Below are 14,595 nucleotides of genomic sequence, written 5' to 3' on the forward strand. Positions count from 1 at the left end.
TATGCCTCATTTGTAGCTAAATTTGAGCTCATTTAGTTTCCTTTACGTCCTCATAATTCAATGTATATCTCATGACACACTATCTGTATGTAATATGGCTTTTACATTTTTTTTGCATATATATATATATATATATATATATATATATATATACACACATTTGTTAAGCACTAATTGATTGAACGAGCGTGCACTTGTCGCTAATGATGTCACATTATCGATGAGAAAATGCATTTTTTGACAATATAATTTGCCTGACCGGCTAGAACAGTGGTTCTCAAATGGGGGTACACGTCCCCCTGGGGGTACTTGAAGGTATGCCAAGGGGTACGTGAGATTTTTTTTAAATATTCTAAAAATAGCAACAATTCAACAATCCTTTATAAATATATTTATTGAATAATACTTCAACAAAATATGAATGTCAGTTCATAAACTGTGAAAAGAAATGCAACAATGCAATATTCAGTGTTGACAGCTAGATTTTTTGTGGACATGTTCCATAAATATTGATGTTAAAGATTTCTTTTTTTGTGAAGAAATGTTTAGAATTAAGTACATGAATCCAGATGGATCTCTATTACAATCCCAAAGAGGGCACTTTAAGTTGATGATTACTTCTATGTGTAAAAATCTTTATTGATAATTGAATCACTTGTTTATTTATCAACAAGTTTTTAGTTATTTTTATATCTTTTTTTCCAAATAGTTCAAGAAACACCACTACAAATGAGCAATATTTTGCACTGTTATACAATTTAATAAATCAGAAACTGATGACATAGTGCTGTATTTTACTTCTTTATCTCTTTTTTTCAACCAAAAATGCTTTGCTCTGATTAGGGGGTACTTGAATTTAAAAAAAATGTTCACATCACTGAAAAAAGGTTGAGAACCACTGGGCTAGGGGATACCGAGAGTAACAAGAGTAAAATAGATTAGATAGGACAGATTTTAAAAAATAAAAATAACAAATAAAATGAATAACTTTTTTTTTTTTTAACTTGGGACTTGCCGCGGGCCAGATTTTGGAAGCTGGCGGGCCGTAGTTTGGGAACCCCTGGTTTAGGTCATGCCTACAAGAACAGCTGATAGGCAACAGTGGTCAGGTGACCCTTCTGAAGATGACAGTCGAAACATGTCAGGTTAAAAAATCCGTCTCATATGCGGAAAATATTGTCTAAGAACATTTTCCTTTCAAATCCAGTACAATATTATACCTTTTTCATTTATTTTTGTCATTAAGGTCAATATTCCAAAATTTTTGGTTACGTCACCCTTTTTTAGTAATAGTGTTTTCAGAAGGTGCCACCGGCCGGTATAATAACAACCCTGCTCTATCTAAACACTCTCAGAGTTATTAAAGAGATTTTAAATTCAGTTTTAGGCCTGAACAATAACAGGCATGTTGTCAACACATCTTCCTGCTAGAAAATGTTGATTCATTGACCTGTGAGACGACGCCCTCTGCTGATGTCATAGCTTCAGTACATGTCTTCCCCGCAGATAGCGGCATCAATTGTCTTTTCATTTCTTTGAATGTGAACATAAAAAACAGACTCATTGAAAATTACTTTGTGAATATACATAATTGGACTCAATTGTTTTTTTCACTTGCCTCCTCTTGATTGGATATTTTGACAAAATGATGACATCAGCAGCTTTAATATGATAGATATATTACTTGGTATGTTTTGCTGACCTCGCTAAGCGTGACCTACAAACACCTGGGTGAAGTTGGCCCCCTTTTATCATAGGAAATAACGCTGCTATTATTTTGTGCTACGTGAGTACTGTGATGTGCTCTTTCGGTTTTTAAGTTACTATGAAAGAAATTTTTTGACCCGTGATGTCATCCAGCTAGTCCCTTTTGTTATTGCTGTGTTTGTTATGCAAAAGTTTTTGTCTATTATAGTTTTTATGTTATTAAAGTTTTACAGTTTATGTTATTAACATGGCATTTATTCATAACCTTGTCAAAATCTCCCCAAACTTTGTCTAACTTTTTTAGTTTTTATGCTATGGGGTAGTACATATAGTAGTAGGGTGTCATGTGTGGTAGAGTATTATGTATAGTAGTAGGGTGTCGTGTGTAGTAGAGTATTATGTATAGTAGTAGGGTGTCGTGTGTAGTAGAGTATTATGTATAGTAGTAGGGTGTCGTGTGTAGTAGAGTATTATGTATAGTAGTAGGGTGTCGTGTGTAGTAGAGTATTATGTATAGTAGTAGGGTGTCGTGTGTAGTAGAGTAATACGTATAGTAGTAGAGTAAAATGTATAGTAGTAGGGTGTTGTGTGTAGTAGAGTAATGTGTATAGTAGCAGGGTGTCATGTGTCAGAGTAAGATGTATAGTAATAGGGTGTCGTGTGTAGTAGAGCAATACATATAGTAGTAGGGTGTCTTGTGTGGGAGAGTAATAGGTATAGTAGTAGGGTGTCATGTGTGGTAGAGTAATAAGTATAGTAGTATAGTAAAATGTATAGTAGTAGGGTGTCGTTTATCGTAGAGTAATATGTATAGTAGTAGGGTGTCGTGTGTGGTAGAGTAATATGTATAGTAGTAGGGTGTCGTATATAGTAGAGTTATATGTATAGTAGTAGGGCGTTGTGTGTGGTAGAGTAATAGGTATGGAATTATAGTAAGATGTATAGTAGTAGGGTGTCGTTTGTCATAGAGTAATATGTATAGTAGTAGGGTGTTGTGTATAGTAGAGTAATATGTATAGTAGTAGGGTGTTGTGTGTAGTAGAGTAATATGTATAGTAGTAGGGTGTCATGTATAGAAGAGTAATATGTACAGTAGTAAGGTGTCGTGAATAGTAGAGTAATATGTATAGTAGTAGGGTGTCATGTGTGGTAGAGTAATAAGTATAGTAGTATAGTAAAATGTATAGTAGTAGAGTGTCGTTTAACGTAGAGTAATATGTATAGTAGTAGTGTGTCATGTGTGGTAGAGTAATAGGTATAGTAGTATAGTAAGATGTATAGTAGTAGGGTGTTGTGTGTGGTAGAGTAATAAGTATGGAATTATAGTAAGATGTATAGTAGTAGGGTGTCGTTTTTCATAGAGTAATATGTATAGTAGTAGGGTGTTGTGTATAGTAGAGTAATATGTATAGTAGTAGGGTGTTGTGTGTAGTAGAGTAATATGTATAGTAGTAGGGTGTCATGTATAGAAGAGTAATATGTACAGTAGTAAGGTGTCGTGAATAGTAGAGTAATATGTATAGTAGTAGGGTGTCATGTGTGGTAGAGTAATAAGTATAGTAGTATAGTAAAATGTATAGTAGTAGGGTGTCGTTTGTCATAGAGTAATATGTATAGTATTAGGGTGTCGTGTGAGGTAGAGTAATACGTATAGTAGTAGGGTGTCGTGTGTAGTAGAGTAATATGTATAGTAGTAGGGTGTCATGTATAGAAGAGTAATATGTATAGTAGAAAGGTGTCGTGAATAGTAGAGTAATATGTATAGTAGTAGGGTGTCATGTGTGCTAGAGTAATACGTATAGTAAAATGTATAGTAGTAGGGTGTCGTTTGTCGTAGAGTAATATGTATAGTAGTAGGGTGTCGTATATAGTAGAGTTATATGTATAGTAGTAGGGTGTTGCGTGTGGTAGAGTAATAAGTATAGTAGTATAGTAAAATGTATAGTAGTAGGGTGTCATGTGTGGTAGAGTAATAAGTATAGTAGTAGGGTGTCGTGTGTAGTAGAGTAATACGTATAGTAGTAGAGTAAAATGTATAGTAGTAGGGTGTCATGTGTAGTAGAGTATTATGTATAGTAGTAGGGTGTCGTGTGTAGTAGAGTATTATGTGTTGTAGTAGGGTGTCGTGTGTAGTAGAGTAATACGTATAGTAGTAGAGTAAAATGTATAGTAGTAGGGTGTCATGTGTAGTACAGTATTATGTATAGTAGTAGGGTGTCGTGTGTAGTAGAGTATTATGTATAGTAGTAGGGTGTCGTGTGTAGTAGAGCAATACATATAGTAGTAGGGTGTCTTGTGTGGTAGAGTAATAGGTATAGTAGTATAGTAAAATGTATAGTAGTAGGGTGTCGTTTATCGTACAGTAATATGTATAGTAGTAGGGTGCAGTGTGTGGTAGAGTAATATGTATAGTAGTAGGGTGTCGTATATAGTAGAGTTATATGTATAGTAATAGGGCGTCGTGTGTGGTAGAGTAATATGTATAGTAGTATAGTAAGATGTATAGTAGTAGGGTGTTGTGTGTGGTAGAGTAATAAGTATGGTAGTATAGTAATATGTATAGTAGTAGGGTGTTGTGTATAGTAGAGTAATATGTATAGTAGTAGGGTGTCGTGTGTAGTAGAGTAATATGTATAGTAGTAGGGTGTCATGTATAGAAGAGTAATATGTACAGTAGTAAGGTGTCGTGAATAGTAGAGTAATATGTATAGTAGTAGGGTGTCATGTGTGGTAGAGTAATAAGTATAGTAGTATAGTAAAATGTATAGTAGTAGGGTGTCGTTTGTCGTAGAGTAATATGTATAGTAGTAGGGTGTCGTGTGTGGTAGAGTAATATGTATAGTATTAGGGTGTCGTGTGTGGTAGAGTAATACGTATAGTAGTAGGGTGTCGTGTGTAGTAGAGTAATATGTATAGTAGTAGGGTGTCATGTATAGAAGAGTAATATGTATAGTAGAAAGGTGTCGTGAATAGTAGAGTAATATGTATAGTAGTAGGGTGTCATGTGTGGTAGAGTAATACGTCTAGTAAAATGTATAATAGTAGGGTGTCGTTTGTCGTAGAGTATTATGTATAGTAGTAGGGTGTCGTATATAGTAGAGTTATATGTATAGTAGTAGGGTGTTGCGTGTGGTAGAGTAATAAGTATAGTAGTATAGTAAAATGTATAGTAGTAGGGTGTCATGTGTAGTAGAGTATTACGTAAAGTAGTAGGGTGTCGTGTGTAGTGGAGTAATATGTATATTAGTAGGGTGTTGTGTGTGGTAGAGTAATATGTATAGTAGTAGGGTGTTGGGTGTATTACAGTATTATGTATAGTAGTAGGGTGTTGTGTGTGGTAGAGAAATACCTATAGTAGTAGAGTAAAATGTATGGAAGTAGGGTGTCGTATGTCGTAGAGTAATGTGTATAGTAGTAGGGTGTTGTGTGTCAGAGTAATATGTATAGTAATAGGGTGTTGAATATGTAGTAGAGTAATGTGTATAGTAGTAGGGTGTTGTGTGTCAGAGTAATATGGTGTTGAATATGTAGTAGAGTAATATATATAGTAGTAGGGATATCGTGTGTGATAGAGCAGTGGTTCTCAAATGGGGGTACACGTACCCCTGGGGGTACTTGAAGGTATGCCAAGGGGTACGTGAGATTTTTTGAAAATATTCTAAAAATAGCAACAATTTAAGAATCCTTTATAAATATATTTATTGAATAATACTTTAACAAAATATGAATGTAAGTTCATAAACTGTGAAAAGAAATACAACAATGCAATATTCAGTGTTGACAGCTAGATTTTTTGTGGACATGTTCCATAAATATTGATGTTAAAGATACATTTTTTTGTAAAGAAATGTTTACAAATAAGTTCATGAATCCAGATGGATCTCTATTACAATCCCCAAAGAGGGCACTTTAAGTTGATGATTAATTCTATGTGTAGAAATCTTTATTTATAATTGAATCACCTGTTTATTTTTCAACAAGTTTTTAGTTATTTTTATATCTTTTTTTCCAAATAGTTCAAGAAAGACCACTACAAATGAGCAATATTTTGTACTGTTAAAAAATTTAATAAATCAGAAACTGATGACGTTGTGCTGTATTTTACTTCTTTATCTCTTTTTTTTCAACCAAAAATGCTTTACTCTGATTAGGGGGTACTTAAATGTAAAAAAAAATTCACAGGGGGTACATCACTGAAAATAGGTTGAGAACCACTGTGGTAGAGTAATATGTATAGTAGTAGGGTGTCATGTGTAGTAGAGTATTATGTATGGTAGTAGGGCGTCGTGTGTGGTAGAGTAATACGTATAGGAGTAGAGTAACATGTATAGAAGTAGGGTGTCATGTGTAGTAGAGTATTATGTATGGTAGTAGGGCGTCGTGTGTGGTAGAGAAATACGTATATCAGTAGGGCAGGGGTCACCAACGTAGTGCCCGCGGGCACCAGGTAGCCCGTAAGGACCAGATGAGTAGCCCGCTGGTCTGTTCTAAAAATAGCTAAAATAACAGCACTTACCAGTGAGCTGCCTCTATTTTTTAAATTGTATTTATTTACTAGCAAGCTGGTCTCGGTTTGCTCGACATTTTTGATTCTAAGACAGACAAAACTCAAATAGAATTTGTAAATCAAGACTTGGTCCTCACTTGTTTAAATAAATTCATTTATTTTTTTACCTTGCTTCTTATAACTTTCAGAAAGACAATTTTAGAGAAAAAATAAAACCTTAAAAATTATTTTAGGATTTTTAAACACATATACCTTTTTACCTTTTAAATGCCTCCCTCTTCTTTCCTGACAATTTAAATCAATGTTCAATTATTATTTTTTTATTGTAAAAAATAATAAATACATTTTAATTTAATTCTTCATTTTAGCTTCTGTTTTTTTCGTCGAAGAATATTTGTGAAATATTTCTTCAAACTTATTATGATTAAAATTAAAAAAAAAATATTCTGGCAAATCTAGGAAATCTGTAGAATCAAATTTAAATCTTATTTCAAAGTCTTTTGAATTTCTTTTAAAAATTCTATTTTGGAAAATCTAGAAGAAATAATGATTTGTCATTGTTAGACATATAGCTTGGTCCAATTTGTTATATATTCCAACAAAGTGCAGATTGGATTTTAACCCATTTAAAAGATGTCATCAAAATTCTAAAATTAATCTTAATTTGGAAAAATTACTAATGATGTTCCATAAATTATTTTTTTAATGTTTTCAAAAAAAAATTGAATTAGCTAGTTTTTCTCTTCATTTCTTTCGGTTGAATTTTGACTTTTAAAGAGTCGAAATTGAAGATAAACTATGTTTCAAAATTTTTATTTTATTTTTTTCGTGTTTTATCCTCTTTTAAATCGTTCAATTAAGTGTTTTTTTCATCATTTATTCTCTACAAAAAACCTTCCGTAAAAGGAAAAAAAATGTACGATGGAATGACAGACAGAAATACCCATTTTTTAAATATATATATATATTTATTTATTAAAGGTAAATTGAGCAAATTGGCTATTTCTGGCAATTTATTTAAGTGTGTATCAAACTGGTAGCCCTTCGCATTAATCAATACCCAAGAAGTAGCTCTTAATTTCAAAAAGGTTGGTGACCCCTGCAGTAGGGTGTCGGGTGTGGTAGAGATAGGAGATTTTCAGTTCCGATTTGGGACAAGTTTGGGGAGATTTTGCCAGTGTGGGCGGGCTGGTTATGGATAGTAAAATGTTAATAACATAAAAATTATAATAGCTGGACAAAAACAATTGCAGCACAAATGAATGACAGTCTTATATGAATACTTGCAACGATAAAGGCAACTATGTAATGCTGTTTGATCACCCTTTTACACACACAAAAAAACAGGCAGCTATTGTGCTGATACTAAAAGCTGTGAAGTGTGTGTGTGAGTGTGTGTGTGTGTGTGTCGCCTACCTGTGGCGAATCTCTTCTTGCTGAGGGACAGCCTGTAGCCGCTCCCTTGCAGCTCCATGCCCACCCCCGACAGCGTGCTGCCCTCGTTCATGAACTGCACCGCCAGCGTGGACGGGTTGGACGGGCCGCTGGACACCTCAAACTTGGCCCTCAGAGAGCCGGCGCCTAAAGCCAACAACACACAATCGCCATCAAAACCGCCGCCGACGGCAAAGATTCCTAAAAAGACGTCACCTTCGTTTTCCGACTTGTCGGAAATGTCGCTGAGCTTCCACAGACATTTATTCTGCTCGCCGTTCCTACAAAGACAAAGGATGTGTTAGTGTATTTGTCAATCAACAACAGACGACGGTGGGCGCGCAGCCCACCAGAGGGCGCTGGGCAGGGACTGCATGCTGGTGACGCCGCCGTCGACCGGCACCAAGATCTGCAGGTTGCTGAGCGGCCCCGGCGACGCCATGGAGTCCGGGTTGTAGCGGTAGTCCACCCGCAGGTCCGTGGTGCTCGGGGAACACTTCCAGTACACGGCCAGGTTGAGCGGCGTGGAGTGGATGCCGTCAGACTGCACCTGAACGCAACCGCACAGGATGGACGGTGAATGGGCGGAGCTAGACGCAGTGCAGTGCGTTGATTGGTGGACACACAAAAGACGAAATTGCTAAAATCTTAGTCGGAACCATTGGAACATCACATGAGTTCAGTTTAATACAGAGGTGTATAAAGTGTGGCCCCAGGGCCAGTTGTAACCCACAGCTAAATCAAAAAAATAAAAATAAAACATAAAAAAGTGGAATAAAAGCGCATACAGTGTAACGAGTTGCTCCCATCGTGGTGAGGATTCGTTCTCCCAGGAATGCTGACGAGCCTCAAACACAGCGTGAAGGTAAGAACAAATGATTTATTTCAAAATAAATCAGACCTTAACAAAGAAAAACTTGCTCAAAGCACAGAAGGCAAACCAAAAGAGCTAGCATGGGAGCTAAAAAAATGAAGAGCCTAGCGTGGAAGCTAGCAGGTAGCGAGCAGGAAACATAACATCTATCATTACTTGTGCGAAGACAAACTAGGAAACCAGAAAGACTGACGGGAGAAGGCAGGCTTAAATAATGACAGTGATTACAAAACAGGTGTGCATCCGGAACAAGCGGCAGGTGAAAATAATACGTAACTATGGTAACCAACTGAGAAGTGCACAAACAGGAACCGAAGGAGTCCAAAACCAACAGAAAACACAAAAAGACTTAAAAATCTAATCATAATATGATCCGGGCAGAGGTGATATGTAACAAGAAAAAGTTGCAATGTTGACATTTATTCCAGTCAGTGTTTGTAATAAATGAGAATGAAAACTAGTTGAAATTAAAGCTGCAAGCAGCGATGAACGGGACCGATTGGGCTGCTGCCCCCGCGACCCAAGCCCGGAAAAGCAGTAGAAGATGGATGGATGGATGGATTATTACACGGAGAAAAAGTTGTATACTGTATTTCCTTGAATTGCGCCTGCCTGGAATTACTGCCGGGTCAAACTCGTTTCGCAAATTATTATTTTTATTAGTGCATGTCGTTTCGCAAAATAATTAGCATATGCCTAGAATTTCCGCCGGGTCAAACTCGTCACGTCACGAGTGACACTTCATCCTTCATCATTTTCAAAATGGAGGAGGCTGATTTCAATAATTTGAAATTGCTTGAAGGGAAGAAGATTAAGAGCTATTCAGTAGGATTTAAGGTCCAAGCTAGTAAAAATGCTAAAAAGAACAGTAAGCAGCTATGTTTTATTAATATACCGTAGCTGCGTGTGTCAAATATGAGTCATTAAATGACTCCCGCCTCCTGCTGGTAGAGGGCGCTAGTGATCCTTTTTGCGACTACTCGGCTGCAGAAGAAGTGACAACAAGCAGCAAGGATGAGCAGCGATCGTTTGTTTTTTCCTCTCGCTTGCACTTTTAACATGGAGGATTACATATCTAAAATAAAACAGTTTTCTAAACTGGACTTTCAATCAAAGCAGGAGGTAATAAAGGAAGATCTCAATCGAGACAGAGAGACTTTTAAAACTGAAGAAAGATAAGGAAGACTTCTATAAACAAGTTATCGATGCTTTTGATCAGAAGGAGCTGCGCATGGACTTCATTTATAAGTAAAGGTAAGACCATAATAAAGTTTTTTTTTATTAAATGTGCTTTTCACGATGGTATCCTTACATCACACTCAAATTTTTAAGCGCAAACCTAAATTAACCGCATGCCTTTGGTAAGCGCCGGAGTGAGAAGAGGTTTTTAATTAATTAGCGCCCCAACGGCAATTCAAGGAAATACTGTACACATGTATTATACATCAGTATCATAGTAATAACAGTTGTAAAGTGGCTAGGGCATTTTATAAGGACGCCTTGCTGTTGAGGTGTTCAGGATATGTACCACCGGTAGGAGACCACGAGAAAGACCAAGGACACGCTGAAGAGACTATGTCTCTCAGCAGGCCTGGGAGCGCCTCGGGATCCCCCGCGAAGATCTGACGGATGTGGCTGAGGAGAGGGAAGTCTGGGCTTCCCTGATTGGGCTGCTGCCCCCGCGACCCAAGCCCGGATAAGCGGTAGAAGATGGATGGATGGATTATTACACAGACAAAAAGTTGTATACACATGTATTATACGTCAGTCTCTTAGATTCGTTATGAACTATTTCATCAATTTTTAATCAGAAGGGTTCAATCTCTTTCCTGTGCTAATTTGAAGCCTAGACGACAAACGGCCTCGTCGGAGATCATGTTTGAAAAAAACTAAATTTTTTACCCAACTTTTGTATCGCAGGGGGAATTGAAAACTTCCTGTTGATTTTAGCTGGGGGTTGTCAGTGTATGAAATATAGGTCTATGTGAGACCTACATAGAGGTTTTTGTTTCATGTGTCTCTGACATTCCTACTGGGAGTTAGAGGCAGTTTTGTCTGTGTTTTCTTCCTAGGGGTTGCTAGAGCGCAATTATCAGTTTTGGGGTTTGTTTTTTTGATTAGATCGCAATTTTCGTCAGTCCTGATGTGTGTGTCCAATTTGATGAGTTTTGAAGCATGTTAAGGGGGTCAAATTACAGCTCAAAGAGGCGGCCGTATAATAATAAAACGATAGAAATTCAATAGGGTCCTCTGTCCCAAAGGGACATCGGTCCTTAATAATAAAACGCTAGAAATTCAATAGGGTCCTTTGTCCCAAAGGGACATCGGTCCCTAATTAGGGCTGAGCGATATATCGATATAATCGATATATCGCGGGTTTATCTCTGTCTCTATAGAAAATGACTATATTGTGATATTCGAGTATACGTTCTCACACAGTTGCTTTTAGCTGCGGGCATTACACTATAAGCGTCTCTCACTCTTTCTTGTCTCTCCATCTCACAGAGACATAAAACAAGCGCACCTTCTTACATACGTCACTTACTGTCGCGCGTGCAACGTCATACGCCCTCGCTGAGCAGAGAGGTAGCAACACGGGTAGCATTAGCTGTGATGCTAGAGGAGAGGTGCGAGTGGTAATACTAGAGAAAGAAGGTGCGAATCTGCGATAAAGGAATATTAATTTCTAAGAAAAACAGCACAGGGTCCATTGTCTGGCGGTGGTTTGGCTTCAAGCAGAAAGATGTCGACAAAGTAATGCGGCAGAAGCGTTGCTACAAAAAGTAGCACCTACTGCTAATTTGTAGCATCATTTAAAAAGCCACCTGCTTGAAACTCCGCATGTCAACATCTCCGTTCGGTGCCACACCAACAAAATGCCAAAGATACCATTTCCACATCAACACTATATGAAAAAATTAGTCAACAACAGGAGATAACGTCCGCAGGAACCTACCACATAGCAAAGGACATACACTATTTGATTTCCGATTATGCGGCTAATTTTTATTTGACACTTATTGAAATATCTTGTGTGACATCATGCACAAAAGTGCACTTTATTTGTTTTAAACTACTGTAGTGGCATTCTGTACAAAAAGTGCACTTTTAGTGTTGTTTGGATATGTCATCGTAGTGACATCATGCACAAAAGTGCTTGTTTCAAAATGTCTCTGACAATCTTGCACTTTCTGTTTTGGAAATGACTTGAATGTTTGTGCCACTGCTTAGTAACTGTTTAATAAATACAGTTTTGGTAAATTGACTTAATTGTGGTTCCCCTCTCTGCATGAAAGTTTAAAATGAGCATATATTAATGCAGTATGAACACGAATGTCTTAAAGTAGACACATAGAATCATCATACTGCTGTGATTATATGCATCAAGTGTTCATTCAAGGCCAAGGCAAAACATGGAGATATATATCGTGTATCATGACACGGCTTAAAAATATCGAGATATTAATAAAAGGCCATATCGCCAAGCCCTAGTTGAAATATTGTTTTGATATTGTTCAACCAGGGCTGTCAAACTCGTTTTAACGGAGGGCCACATCGCCCTCAGTATTCTTATTTTACTGTTATATTTTTATTCTCATTGTTGCTTTTTATTTTTATTCTTGTTGTAATATTTTTCTATTATGTTTCCATTTATACCCCCATTATTCACTTTTTAAATTTGATCTCAACTCCGTACACTGCTGCTGAAATTTTTAATTTTCCTGAAGGAACTCTCCTGAAGGAATCAATAAAGTACTATCTATCCATCTGTAACAGTGAATATATATGAATACTAATATACAACAATTCACTTTATGATATTATTTAACAATTCCCCTTTGCATCTGATCATTATATATTTTTTTATGTACTGCTCAGTCACCACAATTTTATCGTAGAATTTAGTGTTGATGTTGTTGTTGTTTTTACAGCATATTACTTCAAATAGAAAACTGACACCACTGTTTTTTTACGGTAACATTGTGGCAACTGAGCAGCTAATTTATAAATCGCCAAATCTACGCTTGTTGTTTTTATGATAAAATTCCGGCGACTGTCATGATTGTTGTTGTTTTTTGCGGTATTATAAATGGAAAAACGGCACTGGTGGGGGTTTTTTTAACGCCTAATTCCTGGTAACTGAGCAGCCGGGTGTTGTTGTTTTTCAAATCTATTGTCATTTTTACAATGTACAATTTGATGAATAACTTGCTTTGAAATCATAGGTCAAAAATATATGTATTTTTAATTCAACAAAAAGTTTGTAATGTATGATAGCACAATATTAATTACATTTTTAGGAAACACAAAACTAATAGTCATCATTATTACAGATTATTACAACCTTCCAACCTAAATTCATGCAGACGTAACTAACATTACATTATTAACAAGAAAAACATTATCATTAGAGATTCATACATAAGTCAAGAAGATGAACTCATTTGCATACTCTAGCCTTTAAATACACCCCACATCTGCAGTCCCCTCCAAGGTTTCTCATTGTCCCATTGGTTTGAGTTTTTCCTTGCCCTGATGTGGGATCCGAGCCGAGGATGTCGTTGTGGCTTGTGCAGCCCTTTGAGACACTCGTGATTTAGGGCTATATGAGTAAACATTGATTGATTGAAGATATTTGAGTATTTTTTTTTTTAAATATTTAATAACTATAACATTATATTTGTTACATTATTTACACATATAGAAATATACGCAATTACATGCAGTTAATGTATTTTTTTTGTCAATACGGAAAGAGCCAATACATTAAGTAAGAAAAGATAAAGTACTTTATTGACGCATATTATTTCCAGGCTTTCACGGTGTCAAGACTAGGACTATGGTGTGGATTGTTTTCCCGAGGTGCGAAGCGACTGGATCGGACATAGCGTGAAGGTAATAACACCTTTTAATTTTAACACTCAAAAGTAAAAAACTCGCACACAGGCAGAACTATGGACATAAAACAAAACTTGCAAACTACGGCATGTATAAACAAAACTTACTTGGAATGAGAAAAGAGCCATGAAAAAGAGCAGCATGGATCATCAGCATGAATAATAAGGGTGTATAGAGGGTGGTGTTGCCAGGCTGACTGCCTGGCAACTGCAGGCTTAAATAGTGATGTGGTGATTGACAACAGGTGCATGAGTCCAAGTGAATCAGGTGCATGACATGAGGACCGGTGAAAACTAATGGGTTGTCATGGAAACAAAGCAGGGAGTGAAAAAACAGGGACTGACAAAATTCAAAAACCAAACAGAACATAGCCAAACTTAACATGATCACCAGGACATGACCACCAGGACATGACACACGGGTCACATAAAATGATGTGATGTTTGATACTTCAACTGTCCATGGCACTCACCATAAATAAATTGAAACATTTACAGATTGGTATCGGACGATCTCACTCATGGATGATTGTAATCGGCAACATAAAACAGTTATCGGATAATCTATAGAATTAGGGCCTAGCATAGCTTGGGGTTACTAAAGCTGCAAGTAGAAATAGGGGACAATCTTAGTCAACGCCTGATCTGGTATTAACATGGTTTGTATATTTTTTATTGAAAAATGCTAAAACCTTTCATGACGGCCGCATTTTGCTTTTCAATCTGTACATTAGTTTAAAAAAAAAAGGAGCTGTTTATCACGGGGACGCCACTGTACAGTTCTGTACAGTGTCAGGTGCCTCAAAAAGGCCCAAAACATCGTAAGGGACCCATCTCACCCTGGACATAAACTTTTTGAACTGCAGCCCTCAGGCAGGAAATAAAGGACAATAAAATGCCGGACTAACAGACTTAAGAACACTTTTTACCCGAGAGCAATAGTGTCGCTGAACACAAGACAATAATGACTGTGCATGTGAGGTGTGCTTGGTATTTTTATGTATTTTATGTATTTTTATCTATTTATCTACAAACCCAGTTTCCACATAAGTTGGGAAATTGTGTTAGATGTAAATATAAACGGAATACAATGATTTGCAAATCCTTTTCTACCCATATTCAATTGAATGCACTACAAAGACAAGATATTTGATGTTCAAACTCATAAACTTAAT

General features: G+C 36.7%; 1 protein-coding gene across 10 annotated transcripts in view; it reads right to left on the reverse strand.

The window, feature by feature from the left end:
* fcho2 (FCH and mu domain containing endocytic adaptor 2) overlaps positions 1-14,595 on the reverse strand; it is a 180,751-nt gene that overhangs the window by 2,234 nt on the left and 163,922 nt on the right. For all 10 annotated transcript variants that reach the window (XM_061908075.1, XM_061908077.1, XM_061908078.1 and 7 more), the window contains 3 exons: positions 7,999-8,198; positions 7,865-7,929; positions 7,631-7,795 (listed from right to left, as the gene is read on the reverse strand). In XM_061908075.1, the coding sequence (XP_061764059.1) occupies positions 7,631-7,795; positions 7,865-7,929; positions 7,999-8,198 (430 nt within the window). The remainder of the gene's footprint in view (positions 1-7,630; positions 7,796-7,864; positions 7,930-7,998; positions 8,199-14,595) is intronic.

The sequence above is a fragment of the Nerophis ophidion genome, linkage group LG08 (assembly GCF_033978795.1).
Source record: "Nerophis ophidion isolate RoL-2023_Sa linkage group LG08, RoL_Noph_v1.0, whole genome shotgun sequence".
In the NCBI taxonomy this organism is placed as follows: Eukaryota; Metazoa; Chordata; class Actinopteri; order Syngnathiformes; family Syngnathidae; genus Nerophis; species Nerophis ophidion.